General features: G+C 33.9%; 1 protein-coding gene and 1 long non-coding RNA gene across 2 annotated transcripts in view; one reads left to right on the plus strand and one right to left on the minus strand.

The window, feature by feature from the left end:
• Positions 1 to 10,656: 10,656 nt before the first annotated feature.
• crhbp (corticotropin releasing hormone binding protein) overlaps positions 10,657 to 16,947 on the plus strand; it is a 16,759-nt gene continuing 10,468 nt past the window's right edge. Inside the window, exons 1-4 of the mRNA XM_062057425.1 lie at positions 10,657 to 10,740; positions 10,839 to 10,935; positions 14,562 to 14,719; positions 14,779 to 14,989. Coding sequence (XP_061913409.1) covers positions 10,660 to 10,740; positions 10,839 to 10,935; positions 14,562 to 14,719; positions 14,779 to 14,989 — 547 coding nt within the window. The 5' untranslated portion in view covers positions 10,657 to 10,659. The remainder of the gene's footprint in view (positions 10,741 to 10,838; positions 10,936 to 14,561; positions 14,720 to 14,778; positions 14,990 to 16,947) is intronic.
• LOC133656363 (uncharacterized) overlaps positions 10,763 to 16,947 on the minus strand; it is a 13,879-nt gene continuing 7,694 nt past the window's right edge. The window contains exons 2-3 of the long non-coding RNA XR_009827132.1: positions 14,543 to 15,003; positions 10,763 to 10,886 (exon numbers count right to left, since the gene is read on the minus strand). This is a non-coding gene — a long non-coding RNA (uncharacterized LOC133656363). The remainder of the gene's footprint in view (positions 10,887 to 14,542; positions 15,004 to 16,947) is intronic.

Genomic DNA, 16,947 nt, shown 5'->3' on the forward strand with positions numbered 1-16,947 from the left:
GCGGCGCCATCTTGGTTTGATGAAATGCTGAGCTCTTTAACGCCAATTGTATCATAAATGATACGTACGTTTTTGAGCCCTCTACATCGCCAGTGTCATTTCTTTTTTCCTGGAAAGCCTGACGTATCTGACCAGATGCATGCATTGAACGTATAGTCCACACGAGGGCAGTAACTGACTAATTAGAGGGCTGTTCACAAGATTGCCACAAAGAGAGACATCTGATTTTTGAGGAGAAACCTTTACAATTTTTTAAAGGGATAAGGCAAGACTTTTTTTTTTTTTTTTACTGACACATCAGTATGAACAGTTAGTTGGTTGATGTAATGTGAAACTACTTAATATTTTATAGTAAAACCGTGTTTAAAAAATGTGTGTATCAAATTTGAAACAGCAGGTATATAAGGTAATGTAACTCTACATTAGTCAATTGGTATTTTATTGCATTTCATGCATTATAAATACCATCAAGCAACATACATCTTTAGATTTTATAGTAAAACCGTGTTTAAAAATGTGTGTATCAAATTTGAAACAGCAGGTATATAAGGTAATTTAACTCTACATTACTCAATTGGTATTTTATTGCATTTCATGCATTATAAATACCATCAAGCAACATACATCTTTAGATTTTATAGTAAAACCGTGTTTAAAAATGTGTGTATCAAATTTGAAACAGCAGGTATATAAGGTAATTTAACTCTACATTAGTCAATTGGTATTTAATTGCATTTCATGCATTATAAATACCATCAAGCAACATACATCTTTAGATTTTATAGTAAAACCGTGTTTAAAAATGTGTGTATCAGATTTGAAACAGCAGGTATATAAGGTAATTTAACTCTACATTAGTCAATCGGTATTTTATTGCATTTCATACATTATAAATACCATTAAGCAACATACATCTTTAGATTTTTCTATATAATGTTTACATTCCCCCATTTTGCTGTCTTATTTTTGGTGACCACCCAGTGTGTTGCCATCATAAATAATAGCTTTCTGATTTTTATGAGAAAAAAATACATAAAGATGTTTTTGGATGGCAAATAAATACAACGTTGAAGATGCTTTAAAAATGATAAAGGATGTGAATTCAAGTGATCTGGAGCAGCTGGGGGAAGATGATGAATAATGTTGGGTGTTTTTTATGTTTGGAAATAACATGATATTTTGCATTATGTTTTGGTTGTTACAAATATGATACAAATTGAAATCAGTATTAACAGTTAATTGGTTGATGTAATGTGAAACTACTTAACATGTTATAGTAAAACCGTGTTTGAAAATGTGTGCATCAAATTTGAAACAGCAGGTATATAAGGTAGGTAATTTAACTATGCATTAGTCAATCAGTATTTTATTGCATTTCATGCATTATAAATACCATCAAGCAACATACATCTTTAGATTTTTCTATATAATGTTTACATTCCACAAAATGGTATACCCATTTTGCTGTCTTATTTGTGGTGACCACCCAGTGTGTTGCCATCATAAATGATAGCTTTCTGATTGTTATGAGAGAAAAAAAATAATAACATGAATAAAATACATAAAGATGTTGACTTGATGATGAATAATGTTGGTTTTTTTTTATGTTTGGAAATAACATGATATTTTGCATTATGTTTTGGTTGTTACAAATATGATACAAATTGAAAATCATAGATGGTAATAGATTTTTGTAAATAAAATAAAAGATTTGTTCAGAAGGGCCAATAAAAGTTCCAGTTTAAATAATTGGAATTTTCTGTCCATTATTTAATGGGTCAGGTTTTAAAGCAAAGGTGTCAAAGTGGTTTTCACTGAGGGCCACGTCGCAGTTATGTTTGGCCCCAGAGGGCCACTTGTAACCGTGAATACTAATATTACACAATGTTTTAATGCATTTCATTAGTAGATTTTTTTTTTTTAAATAAAATGTGAAACAATATGATAAGTTGCAATAATTTTACCTCCAAATGTAGTGTATATTACTGTAAATGGAAAAACAGTACTGCTGTTTTTATGGTAAAAAAAAAAAAAAAAGGCAGCTCAGTTGCCAGAATTTTACTGTAAAGTTTACATTTGTTTTTCTTACTGTAAATAAAAAAAACTGCAATTTTACTTTTTTTTTGTTGTTGTAGGTTTTCGGTGTATTACATTATATGCCAAAACAGCATATCATCCACAAAATGACCATGTTGAGGAAGAACTGCTTAATAAAGGAAATAAATGCCCAGGACACTAAGTGACTGACATCTTTGAACGCGTGATGTCAGTATCGACTGGTTCAAATGTCAAATCCATTTTATTTAATACAAATAATTAGTTTATAAGAAATTACAGACGGGCATTGGCGGTGATGTCATCCACCCTATTGCTAAATTTAGCCATGCAATTTTTCTATTGGCCCTGTGGGCGTATGATGATATTTGACGGAAGTTTCAAGCTTGACACACACACACACACACACACACACACACACACACACACACACACACACACACACACACACACACACACACACACACACACACACACACACACACACACACACACACACACACACACACACACACACACACACGTATTTGTTACCTTCTTGAGACCTCTGAAAAATGCCTACCTCTTTAGGACCACCCTTTCTAGGTATATAAAGATTTGTATTTACAACATTAATAATACATACATACTATGCAAATATAAAAAAGGTAAGCTTTTAGTATTTTTTTGTTTGTAATTGGTTTTTACTCATTTTTTGTTACAGTATGTCTCTACATAATTTTTTAAATTATTTTTTAAAATTAATTTTGGCCAAAGGGGGCACATTTCAATTCCTTACACACACTTGTTATTTCATATGTTGGCCAGAGGGGGAGCACGTCAATTTTTTTGCACACACTTGTTATTTCATATGTTGGCCAGAAGGGGAGCACGTAAAATTTTTTACACACACTTGTTATTTCATATGTTGACCAGAGGGGGAGCACTTCAAGTTTTTACACACACTTGTTATTTCATATGTTGACCAGAGAGGGAGCACTTTTAAAACCGACACACAGTCGATTTGAAAAACCCCTCCTTTTTGGGACCACCCTTATTTTGATGGTCTTCACCACCAGGGGGTGCAAATGAGACATTCTCTATTAGATGCAATGGTTTTCCTTATTGGGACCATGACTTATGTCTTAACTTGTTCACACCTCCTCATATGGAAGCTACTTTTCCTTCTTGATGTCTCAAGACGGGTAGAAATACGGGAACAAACACACACACACACACACATTCTTGTATTTGTTACCTTCTTGAGACCTCTGAAAAATGCCTACCTCTTTAGGACCACCCTTTCTAGATATATAAAGATTTGTATTTACAACATAAATAATATATACAAACTATGTAAATATAAAAAAAAGTAAGCTTTTAATCAATTAGGGTTTTTTTTGGGTTTTTTTGTAATTGGTTTTTAGTCTTCATTATTTACTTCAAGTTACAAAAAAATCCTGACTTTGGAACAATGTTCACAGACTCTAGTATTTGGCTCTCTATTAGATGCAATGGTTTTCCGTATTGGGACCATGATTTATTAAGTTAAAGTACCAATGATTGTCACACACACACACACGAGGTGTGGCAAAATTGTTCTCTGCATTTGACCCATCACCCTTGATCACCCCCCTGGGAGGTGAGGGGAGCAGTGAGCAGCATGTCCTCACTTGTTCACCGGTCCTCATATGGAAGGTACTTTTCCTTGTTGATGTCTCAAGAAGGGTAGAAAGACAAGAACCGCGCGGACACACACACACACACACACACACACACACACACACACACACACACACACACACACACACACATTCTTGTATTTTTTACCTTTTTGAGACCTCTGAAAAATGCCTACCTCTTGAGGACCACCCTTTCTAGATATATAAAGATGTGTATTTACAACATTAATAATATATATAAACTATGTAAATATAAAAAAGGTAAGCCTTTAGTTAATTAGTTGTTTTTTTAAATGTTTTGTTTGTAATTGGTTTTTAATATTAATTATTTACTTCAAGTTATTACAGTATGTCTCTATATACATACATATTTATAAAAATTAAAAAAAAGTGGCCAAAGGGGGCACATTTCAATTTCTTACACACACTTGTTGTTACATATGTTGGCCAGAAGGGGGAGCACTTTGCACCTGTCAGTGGTTACTTTTGTATGCACATTAAATCAACAAAAGAATCCTGACTTTGGAGCAATGTTCACGGACTCTAGTATTTGGCTCTCTATTAAATGAATGCAGCTGAGATAGGCTCTAGCACCCCCCGCAACCTCGTAAGGGACAAGCGGTAGAAAATGGATGGATAGATGCAATGGTTTTATGTATTGGGACCATGATTCCGGTCCTAACTTGTTCACCGGTCCTCATATGGAAGGTACTTTTCCTTGTTGATGTCTCAAGAAGTGAAGAAATACAAGACCACACACACACACACACACACACACACACACACACACACACACACACACACACACACACACACACACACACACACACACACACACACACACACACACACACACACACACACGTTTTCTTGCCACCAGCGGTGTGGATTACACTTGAATGCTCTGACCTTTGCAGGCCACCTCGCTGGCTGACAAGTGTCCACTGGGAGTGAGGTCCTTGAATGCAACATTATTGTCACAACGAGATGAGAAATCTTACCGAGTATTTCCTCAATGAGCGGCCGAAGCCCGCGCGAGCCTTCCATTTGCGCACCTTGGGACACCCGACCCGAGTCGCTTCACGGTGCGGGTCGGGTTTCACCGTTCCAGCGTCACGCGGGGAAACCTTGAAATCGGTTTGGTGCGGGCGTCGTCCAGGTGCATGTTGTGTAATTGGTTCCTGCATGGGACAAAGACGACAAAAGTCAAGGTCCAAAGAATGTGTGGCTATTAAAATCTGAGGCTAGGTCACGAGCTCCTTGGTAGCTCCATGGAGCTTTTTCAAAAATGTATAGAAATGGAAAAAAAAATGGGGTGAAAAATAAGTTTTTTTGTTGTAATACGGTTTGTGTAGGAGGACAAACACGACACAAACCTTCCTAATTGGTCAATATGTTTGTGTTTATGCTTCACTGGCGAGCGCCGTTTTGTCCTACTAATTTCAGCGGCCCATGAACTCACCGTTGTGTGGACTGTGACTCAGCAGTTTGTTTACATGTACGACTTTCTCCGACGCTGCCACAGACTTTGTCTCATTTTGTCCACCCAACGTTTTACGCTGGGCGTGAATGCGCAAAGGGGAGCTTTGTTGATGTTATTGTAAAATAGTGTAGAATAAATATATTTCAACATTTCTGTCAACGAAGAAATGTGTCAGCCTGCGACACAGTCATTTTGATAGTAGGCTAATATAGCTAATATAGACACGTCATGTGTTGCCATCATCATAACACTTATATAAGACTTTTAAAGTCATTTTGATAGTAGGCTAATATAGCTAATATAGACACTTACGTCATGTGTTGCCATCATCATAACACTTATATAAGACTTTTAAAGTCATTTTGATAGTAGGCTAATATAGCTAATATAGACACTTACGTCATGTGTTGCCATCATCATACACTTATATAAGACTTTTAAAGTCATTTTGATAGTAGGCTAATATAGCTAATATAGACACTAACGTCATGTGTTGCCATCATTATAACACTTATATAAGACTTTTAAAGTCATTTTGATAGTAGGCTAATATAGCTAATATAGACACTTGCATCATGTGTTGTCTTCTTTATAACACTTATATAAGACTTTTAAAGTCATTTTGATAGTAGGCTAATATAGACACTTACATCATGTGTTGTCTTCATTATAACACTTATATAAGACTTTTAAAATCATTTTGATAGTAGGCTAAAATAACTAATATAGACACTGACATCATGTGTTGTCTTCATTATAACACTTATATAAGACTTTTAAAGTCATATTGATAGTAGGCTAATTTAGACACTTAAATCGTGTGTTGTCTTCAGTATAACACTTATATAAGACTTTTAAAGTCATTTTGATAGTAGGCTAATATAGACACATCATGTGTTGTCTTCATTATAACACTTATATAAGACTTTTAAAGTAATTTTGATAGTAGGCTAATATAACTAATATAGACACTTACATCATGTGTTGTCTTCATTAAAGACCTTTAAAGTCATTTTGATAGTAGGCTAATATAGACACTTACATCATGTGTTGTCTTCAGTATAACACTTATATAAGACTTTTAAAGTCATTTTGATAGTAGGCTAATATAGACACTTAAATCGTGTGTTGTCTTCAGTAAAACACTTATATAAGACTTTTAAAGTCATTTTGATAGTAGGCTAATACAGCTAATATAGACACTTACATCATGTGTTGTCTTCATTATAACACTTATATACGACTTTTAAAGTCATTTTGATAGTAGGCTAATATAACTAATATAAACACTTACATCATGTGTTGTCTTCATTAAAGACTTTTAAAGTAATTTTGATAGTAGGCTAATATAGACACTTACATCATGTGTGGTCTTTATTATAACACTTATATAAGACTTTCAAAGTCATTTTGATAGTAGGCTAATATAACTAATATAGACACTTACATTATGTGTTGCCTTAAATATAACACTTATATAAGACTTTTAAAGTCATTTTGATAGTAGGCAAATATAGACACTTACATCATGTGTTGTCTTCAGTATAACACTTATATAAGACTTTTAAAGTCATTTTGATAGTAGGCTAATATAGACACTTACATCATGTGTTGTCTTCAGTATAACACTTATATAAGACTTTTAAAGTCATTTTGATAGTAGGCTAATATAGACACTTAAATCGTGTGTTGTCTTCAGTAAAACACTTATATAAGACTTTTAAAGTCATTTTGATAGTAGGCTAATATAGCTAATATAGACACTTACATCATGTGTTGTCTTCATTATAACACTTATATACGACTTTTAAAGTCATTTTGATAGTAGGCTGATATAACTAATATAAACACTTACATCATGTGTTGTCTTCATTAAAGACTTTTAAAGTAATTTTGATAGTAGGCTAATATAGACACTTACATCATGTGTGGTCTTTATTATAACATTTATATAAGACTTTCAAAGTCATTTTGATAGTAGGCTAATATAACTAATATAGACACTTACATTATGTGTTGCCTTAAATATAACACTTATATAAGACTTTTAAAGTCATTTTGATAGTAGGCAAATATAGCTAATATAGACACTTACATCATGTGTTGTCTTCAGTATAACACTTATATAAGACTTTTAAAGTCATTTTGATAGTAGGCTAATATAGACACTTACATCATGTGTTGTCTTCAGTATAACACTTATATAAGACTTTTAAAGTCATTTTGATAGTAGGCTAATATAGACACTTAAATCGTGTGTTGTCTTCAGTAAAACACTTATATAAGACTTTTAAAGTCATTTTGATAGTAGGCTAATATAGCTAATATAGACACTTACATCATGTGTTGTCTTCATTATAACACTTATATACGACTTTTAAAGTCATTTTGATAGTAGGCTAATATAACTAATATAAACACTTACATCATGTGTTGTCTTCATTAAAGACTTTTAAAGTAATTTTGATAGTAGGCTAATATAGACACTTACATCATGTGTGGTCTTTATTATAACACTTATATAAGACTTTCAAAGTCATTTTGATAGTAGGCTAATATAACTAATATAGACACTTACATTATGTGTTGCCTTAAATATAACACTTATGTAAGACTTTTAAAGTCATTTTGATAGTAGGCTAATATAGACACATCATGTGTTGTCTTCATTATAACACTTATATAAGACTTTTAAAGTCATTTTGATAGTAGGCTTATATAGACACTTAAATTGTGCGTTGTCTTCAGTAAAACACTTATATAAGACTTTTAAAGTCATTTTGATAGTAGGCTAATATAGCTAATATAGACACTTACATCATGTGTTGTCTTCATTATAACACTTATATACGACTTTTAAAGTCATTTTGATAGTAGGCTAATATAACTAATATAAACACTTACATCATGTGTTGTCTTCATTAAAAACTTTTAAAGTAATTTTGATAGTAGGCTAATATAGACACTTACATCATGTGTGGTCTTTATTATAACACTTATATAATACTTTCAAAGTCATTTTGATAGTAGGCTAATATAACTAATATAGACACTTACATCATGTGTTGCCTTAAATATAACACTTATATAAGACTTTTAAAGTCATTTTGATAGTAGGCTAATATAGACACTTACATCATGTGTTGTCTTTATTATAACACGTATGTAAGACTTTTAAAGTCATTTTGATAGTAGGCTAATATAGACACATCATGTGTTGCCTTCATTATAACACTTATAAAAGGTTTTGAAGTCATTTTGATAGTAGGCTAATATAGCTAAAATAGACACTTACATCATGTGTTGCCTTCATTATAACACTTATATAAGACTTTTAAAGTCATTTTGATAGTAGGCTAATATAGCTAATGTAGACACATCATGTGTTTTCTTCATTATAACACTTATATAAGACTTTTAAAGTCATTATGTTAGTAGGCTAATATAGACACTTACATCATGTGTTGCCTTCATTATAACACTTATATAAGACTTTTAAAGTCATTATGTTAGTAGGCTAATATAGACACTTACATCATGTGTTGCCTTCATTATAACACTTATAAAAGGCTTTTAATTTCTGTGACTCCAGACAGATTTGTTGGTTGTTGTATTTTTGGTCCAATATGGCTCTTTCAACATTTTGAGTTGCCGACCCCTGTGGTCGATGAACAGATGAGTGACAAATATAAAAGCTTCAAACACGTTGCCGAGTTACAGCGCCCTTTAGCTATCTGCGTAAAGTTGACAAACATCCCTTTAATGGACATCTGCTTTTAGTCATAAATGTTGCCAGTTCCCAAAACAAAACCCAAATAGCTTTTTCTCCAAGTAGCTAATAGTGACCAAAGTTGCTATTCTGCCAAGCAAGAAGAGGAGATACAATCTGAGCTAACTGACATTGTCTTGAAATTCTCAGTTGCTACGTTTTATGATGTTAATAATAATGTTTAATAATGTTAATAACAATGTTTTATAATGTTAATGTCAATAACAATGTTTTATAATGTTAATAATAATGTTTAATAATGTTAATAACAATGTTTTATAATGTTAATAATAATGTTTAATAATGTTAATGTTTATAATGTTAATAAAAAAAATGTATCACGTTAATATTGTTTAATGTTAATCATAATGTTTTATAATGTTAATAATAATGTTTAATAATGTTAATAACAATGTTTTATAATGTCAATAATAATGTTTATTAATGTTAATAACAATGTTTTATAACGTAATAATAGTTTAATAATGTTAATAACAATGTTTTATAAAGTTAATAATGTTTAATAATGTTAATAACAATGTTTTATAATGTTAATAATAATGTTTAATAAGGTAATAACAATGTTTTATAATGTTAATAATGTTAGTGTTTAATGTTAAAAATAACGTTTAATAATGTTAATAACAATGTTTTATACTTTTAATAATGTTTAATAATGTTAATAACAATGTTCTATAATGTTGATAATCTTTAATAATGTTAATAACAATGTTTTATAATGTAATAATTATGCTTAATAATGTTAATAACAATGTTTTATAGTGTTAATAATGTTTAATAATGTTAATAACAATGTTTTATAATGTTAATAACGTTTAATAATGTTAATAACAATGTTTTATAATGTTAATAACGTTTAATAATATTAATAACAATGTTTTATAATGTTAATAACAATGTTTTATAATGTTAATAACGTTTAATAATGTTAATAATGTTTTATAATGTTAACAATAATGTTAATAACAATGTTTTATAATGTTAATAACGTTTAATAATGTTAATAACAATGTTTTATAATGTTAATAAAAATGTTTTATAATGTTAATAATGTTTAATAATGTTTTATAATGTTAATAACGTTTTATAATGTTATTAACAATGTTTTATAATGTTAATGTTTTATAATGTTAATAATAACGTTTACTAATGTTAAAAACAATGTTTAATAATGTTTAATAATGTTAATAATAATGTTTAATAATGTTAATAACAATGTTTTATAATGTTAATAATAACATTTAATAATGTTAATAACAATGTTTTATAATTTCAATAATAATGTTTAATAACAATGTTTAATAACAATGTTTTATAATGTTAATAATAATGTTTAATAACAATGTTTTATAATGTTAATAATAATGTTTAATAATGTTTGGACTGGTGTGTGCGTCACTTGGGGGCTTTAGTAAAGCCATTTAATTTCTTCTTCTCCTCCAAGAACAGTTTTCCCCCCGACAGGATTAGTCCTCCATCATGTCTTGTGTGATCTTCTTTACGGATCATCTCCTCCCTCCTCCTCCTCCTCCTCCTCCTCGTGTCACTCCTGGCCCTCGTCACAACTACGCCATCAGCGGGGGGCTCGGGGGTGTCCCACATGTGTCAGGTGGTCCTCGGAGAACTTATAAAAGCTCCTCCCCGACTCGCTGCGCCTTGGACTTGCAGACATGGAGCGCACCTTCCGGCAGCAGGTCTTCATCCTGCTCTTGAGTCTGAGCGTCCTCAAGGGAGACTGCAGATACCTTGAGGTATATCATCATCCTCATCGTCATCATCATCATCATCATCATCATCATCATCATCGTCGTCGTCACGCATCTCACTCCCTCTTTTCTCCTCCGGGCAGGACAACGACATCCTGACGGATGAACTCTATTCCTTTTTCAACTCCGAGCTGCGCAGGGAAACGCCAGCAGAGTTCATCATGTACCGGAGACCCCTGCGTAAGTCACTTTACCACTTGGAGTGTAGCCGTACAACACACCTGCCCTGACCTAACCTGACCTGACCTGAACACTCATTCTCACCTACTGTACCAACTCAACATCCTCAATAAGTGCTTTTGTCATCTTCTACCTCAACTTACTGTACGTGTTTTTGTAATCATCTACGTCAACTTAGCAAACTTACTGTACGTGTTTTTGTAATCATCTACCTCACCTTAGCAAACTTACTGTACGTGTTTTTGTAATCATCTACGTCAAGTTAGCTAACTTACTGTACGTGTTTTTGTAATCATCTACGTCAATTTATCTAACTTACTGTACGTGTTTTTGTAATCATCTACGTCAACTTAGCTAACTTACTTTACGTGTTTTTGTAATCATCTACGTCAACTTAGCTAACTTACTGTACATGTTTTTGTAATCATCTACGTCAACGTAGCTAACTTACTGTACGTGTTTTTGTAATCATCTACATCAACTTAGCGAACTTACTGTACGTGTTTTTGTAATCATCTACATCAACTTAGCTAACTTACTGTACGTGTTTTTGTAATCATCTACGTCAACTTAGCTAACTTACTTTACGTGTTTTTGTAATCATCTACGTCAACTTAGCAAACTTACTGTACGTGTTTTTGTAATCATCTACGTCAACTTAGCAAACTTACTGTACGTGTTTTTGTAATCATCTACGTCAACTTAGCTAACTTACTGTACGTGTTTTTGTAATCATCTACGTCAACTTAGCAAACTTACTGTACGTGTTTTTGTAATCATCTACGTCAACTTAGCTAACTTACTGTACGTGTTTTTGTAATCATCTACGTCAATTTAGCTAACTTACTGTACATGTTTTTGTAATCTACGACAGTTTAGCTAACTTACTGTACGTGTTTTGTAATCATCTACGTCAACTTAGCTAACTTACTGTTCGTGTTTTGTAATCATCTACGTCAACTTAGCTAACTTACTGTACGTGTTTTTGTAATCATCTACGTCAACTTAGCTAACTTACTGTACGTGTTTTTGTAATCTACGTCAACTTAGCGAACTTACTGTACGTGTTTTTGTAATCATCTACGCCAATTTATCTAACTTACTGTACTTGTTTTTGTAATCATCTACGTCAACTTAGCTAACTTACTGTACGTGTTTTTGTAATCATCTACGTCAACTTAGCTAACTTACTGTACATGTTTTTGTAATCATCTACGTCAACTTAGCTAACTTACTGTATGTGTTTTTGTAATCATCTACGTCAACTTAGCTAACTTACTGTATGTGTTTTTGTAATCATCTACGTCAAGTTAGCTAACTTACTGTACGTGTTTTTGTAATCATCTACGTCAATTTATCTAACTTACTGTACTTGTTTTTGTAATCATCTACGTCAACTTAGCTAACTTACTGTACGTGTTTTTGTAATCATCTACGTCAATTTAGCTAACTTACTGTACATGTTTTTGTAATCTACGACAGTTTAGCTAACTTACTGTACGTGTTTTGTAACCATCTACGTCAACTTAGCTAACTTACTGTTCGTGTTTTGTAATCATCTACGTCAACTTAGCTAACTTACTGTACGTGTTTTTGTAATCATCTACGTCAACTTAGCTAACTTACTGTACGTGTTTTTGTAATCTACGTCAACTTAGCGAACTTACTGTACGTGTTTTTGTAATCATCTACGCCAATTTATCTAACTTACTGTACTTGTTTTTGTAATCATCTACGTCAACTTAGCTAACTTACTGTACGTGTTTTTGTAATCATCTACGTCAACTTAGCTAACTTACTGTACATGTTTTTGTAATCATCTACGTCAACTTAGCTAACTTACTGTATGTGTTTTTGTAATCATCTACGTCAACTTAGCTAACTTACTGTATGTGTTTTTGTAATCATCTACGTCAACTTAGCTAACTTACTGTACGTGTTTTTGTAATCATCTACGTCAATTTATCTAACTTACTGTACTTGTTTTTGTAATCATCTACGTCAACTTAGCTAACTTACTTTACGTGTTTTTGTAATCATCTACGTCAACTTAGCAAACTTACTGTACGTGTTTTTGTAATCATCTACGTCAACTTAGCAAACTTACTGTACGTGTTTTTGTAATCATCTACGTCAACTTAGCTAACTTACTGTACGTGTTTTTGTAATCATCTACGTCAACTTAGCAAACTTACTGTACGTGTTTTTGTAATCATCTACGTCAACTTAGCTAACTTACTGTACGTGTTTTTGTAATCATCTACGTCAATTTAGCTAACTTACTGTACATGTTTTTGTAATCTACGACAGTTTAGCTAACTTACTGTACGTGTTTTGTAATCATCTACGTCAACTTAGCTAACTTACTGTTCGTGTTTTGTAATCATCTACGTCAACTTAGCTAACTTACTGTACGTGTTTTTGTAATCATCTACGTCAACTTAGCTAACTTACTGTACGTGTTTTTGTAATCTACGTCAACTTAGCGAACTTACTGTACGTGTTTTTGTAATCATCTACGCCAATTTATCTAACTTACTGTACTTGTTTTTGTAATTATCTACGTCAACTTAGCTAACTTACTGTACGTGTTTTTGTAATCATCTACGTCAACTTAGCTAACTTACTGTACATGTTTTTGTAATCATCTACGTCAACTTAGCTAACTTACTGTATGTGTTTTTGTAATCATCTACGTCAACTTAGCTAACTTACTGTACGTGTTTTGTAATCATCTACGTCAACTTAGCTAACTTACTGTACGTGTTTTTGTAATAATCTATGTCAACTTAGCGAACTTACTGTACGTGTTTTTGTAATCATCTATGTCAACTTAGCTAACTTACTGTACGTGTTTTTGTAATCATCTACGTCAATTTATCTAACTTACTGTACTTGTTTTGTAATCATCTAGGTCAACTTAGCTAACTTACCGTACGTGTTTTTGCAATCACATACTAATGCATGCTACATGTTTTTGCAATCATTTCCGACAATTTCTTAACAAACGTGGTTTTGTTATTTTGCTTTGACAATTGAGTTTTTAACAAACCTAACTTACTGTACATGTTTTTTGCAATCATCTACGGCAATTTAGTCTTTAATGGACCTAATTTACTGTACGTGTTTTTTGCAATAATTTAGTCACTAACAAATAAAATTTACTGTACGTGTTTTTGCGATTATTTGCGATAATTTAGTCTTAAACAAACCTAATTTACTATGCATGTTTTTACAATAATTTCTGACAATTTAGTCTCTAACAAAGGTAACTTACGGTATGTGTTTTTGTAACTACCTACTACAATTCTGTCCTCAACAGAGCTAATTTACTGTACGCATTTTTGCAATCATTTCCGATCATTTGTTTTTTTAACAAAGTAATCTACGTGGTTTTGTAATTACCTATGACAATTCAGTCTTTAACAAAACTAACTTACTGTATGTGTTTCTCTTATATTTTCCGACCATTTTTCTGACGTACGTACGGTGTGACGCGTCAAATATTTGTCGGACATCCACAATTGGGCGACGGAGGTGGGCGTCGCATGTGAATACCCACACACGTTACGCCTCCAAAGCGTGAAAAGAAGGAGAAGCAGCTAACCGGTGTGGACGTGTGGCAGGTTGTCTGGACATGGTGTCGGTGGAGGGTCGCTTCACCTTCACGGCGGAGCAGCCCCAGCTCAGCTGCGCCGCCTTCTTCATGGCGGAGCCCCACGAGGTCATCAGCGTGGAGTACGACAGCGTGGACATCGACTGCCAGGGTGGAGACTTCATCACGGTGAGGTTGCCGCCACCGCCGGGCGGTCCCGGTCGTCCTGACCGCTTCGTCCCCTGCAGGTGTTTGACGGCTGGGTGATGAAGGGGGAGAAGTTCCCCAGCTCCCAGGACCACACGCTGGCCCCGCACGAGCGCTACGTGGGCTTTTGTGACTCCGCCTCCGCCAGAAGAAGCGTGCGCTCGTCGCAAAACGTGGCCATGATCTTCTTCCGCCTGCACAACGCCGGCAGCGGCTTCACCCTGACGGTCAGGAAGCTGGCCAACCCCTTCCGTGAGTACTTTTTCCTGTCCGGATAAAAGTTCCACTTCCTTTAACGGCCTTTCGGAAATACAAGACTTCCACATAAAAACATGGGAATTAGGGATACCGATACGGTGCCAATTCCTGTTACCTGGGAATCGATACCGGTACCAATTTTTGTTACTTTTGTATGGGTTTTGTTTTCTTTACACATTTGAGTCTCATTTGCAATGTAGTTGCACTTCCAAGACATTAGATGGCAGTAGTGTACAGGCTATCTATTTTATGTTGTCTAACCAGGAAGTAGCTTTTTCCAGGAAGCTGAATGTGTTATGTTGCGCCCTAAAAAGTGTTTGTACTGTAAGTATTGTGCTTTTTACGCACAAGCTTTTTGATTGTAACATTCAATCATAGTTTTTCTTACCAAATTTGGAGGTGTTGAAATCGCCATGTAAAATCGCTAATGCTAATAGTAGCCTGTCTATGGCAAATCCAGTGTAAATGAGCGTCAAGCTAGCACATTTTGGAAGAGCGGAGCCTTAGTTTACTTTAAGAGTGTTTTCTACCTGGTGTAGAAAATTGCAACATTACGTAGTTTGACTGAGCTGCTCGAGTGCTGCTTGACTGATTGTTTACGTTAGCCGGTGTTTAGCCTGTGTCAAAATATGGCAATGTTTAATTTTACGTGAATTGATAGTCGGTTATACGGATGGAATTCGTTCTGTGCCTATAAAAGTACCGAATTAAGTAACCATCCCTAATAAGAATTTTGAGATGAGCTAAAATGTCAATCATAACATATCGTAGCAATTCTAGGTACAGGCTATCTATTGTATGTTGTCTAACCAGGAAGTAGCTTTTTCCAGGAAGCTGAGTGTGTTATGTTGCGCCCTACAAAGTGTTTGTACTGTAAGTATTGTGCTTTTTTGCACACAAGCTATTTGATTGTAACGTTCAATCATAGTTTTCCTTACCAAATTTGGAGGTCGCCATGTAAAATCGCTAATGCTAATAGTAGCCTGTCTATGGCAAAATCCAGTGTAAATGAGCATCAAGCTAGCGCATTTTGGAAGAGCGGAGCCTTAGTTTAAATTACTGCGTTTTCTACCTGACATTACGTAGTTTGACTGAGCTGCTCGAGTGCCGCTTGACTGATTGTTTACGTTAGCCGGTGTTTAGCCTGCAACCGGACGTGACGTCACGTGCAACAAAGGGTGTCAAAATATGGCAATGTTTAATTTTACGTGAATTGATAGCCGATTATACGGATGGAATTCGTTCTGTGCCTATAAAAGTACCGAATTAAGTAACCATCCCTAATATGAGCTAAAATGTCAATCATAACATATTGTAGCAGTTCCAGGTATAGGCTATCTATTGTATGTTGTCTAACCAGGAAGTAGCTTTTTCCAGGAAGCTGAATGTGTTATGTTGCACCCTACAAAGTGTTTGTACTGTAAGTATTGTGCTTTTTACACACACACACGGTTTGATTGTAACATTCTATCATAGTTTTCCATACCAAATTTGGAGGTGTTGAAATCGCCATGTAAAATCGCTAATGCTAATAGTAGCCTGTGTATGGCAAATCCAGTGTAAATGAGCGCTAAGCTAGCGCATTTTGGAAGAGCGGAGCCTTAGTTTACGTTAGAGTGTTTTCTACCTGAACATACACCCTTCAACATACTATTGTATGTTGTCTAACCAGGAAGTAGCCTTTTCCAGGAAGCTGAATGTGTTATGTTGCGCCCTACAAAGTGTTTGTACTGTAAGCATTGTGCTTTTTTGTTTACACACAAGCTGTTTGATCGTAACATTCAATCATAGTTTTCCTTACCAAATTTGGGGGTGTTGAAATTGGCGCGCTCTACCTTTCACATTTTTCACCCGATTCAAACCGTTCCAACTTCAAAGTGCTTGACAAATTCCAAAAATTTCCCAGAATTCCAGGTTTTCCGGGCAATTTTTCCCATCCAAAATGAATTGGC

This window comes from Entelurus aequoreus, linkage group LG08, assembly GCF_033978785.1.
Source record: "Entelurus aequoreus isolate RoL-2023_Sb linkage group LG08, RoL_Eaeq_v1.1, whole genome shotgun sequence".
NCBI classification, from domain to species: domain Eukaryota; kingdom Metazoa; phylum Chordata; class Actinopteri; order Syngnathiformes; family Syngnathidae; genus Entelurus; species Entelurus aequoreus.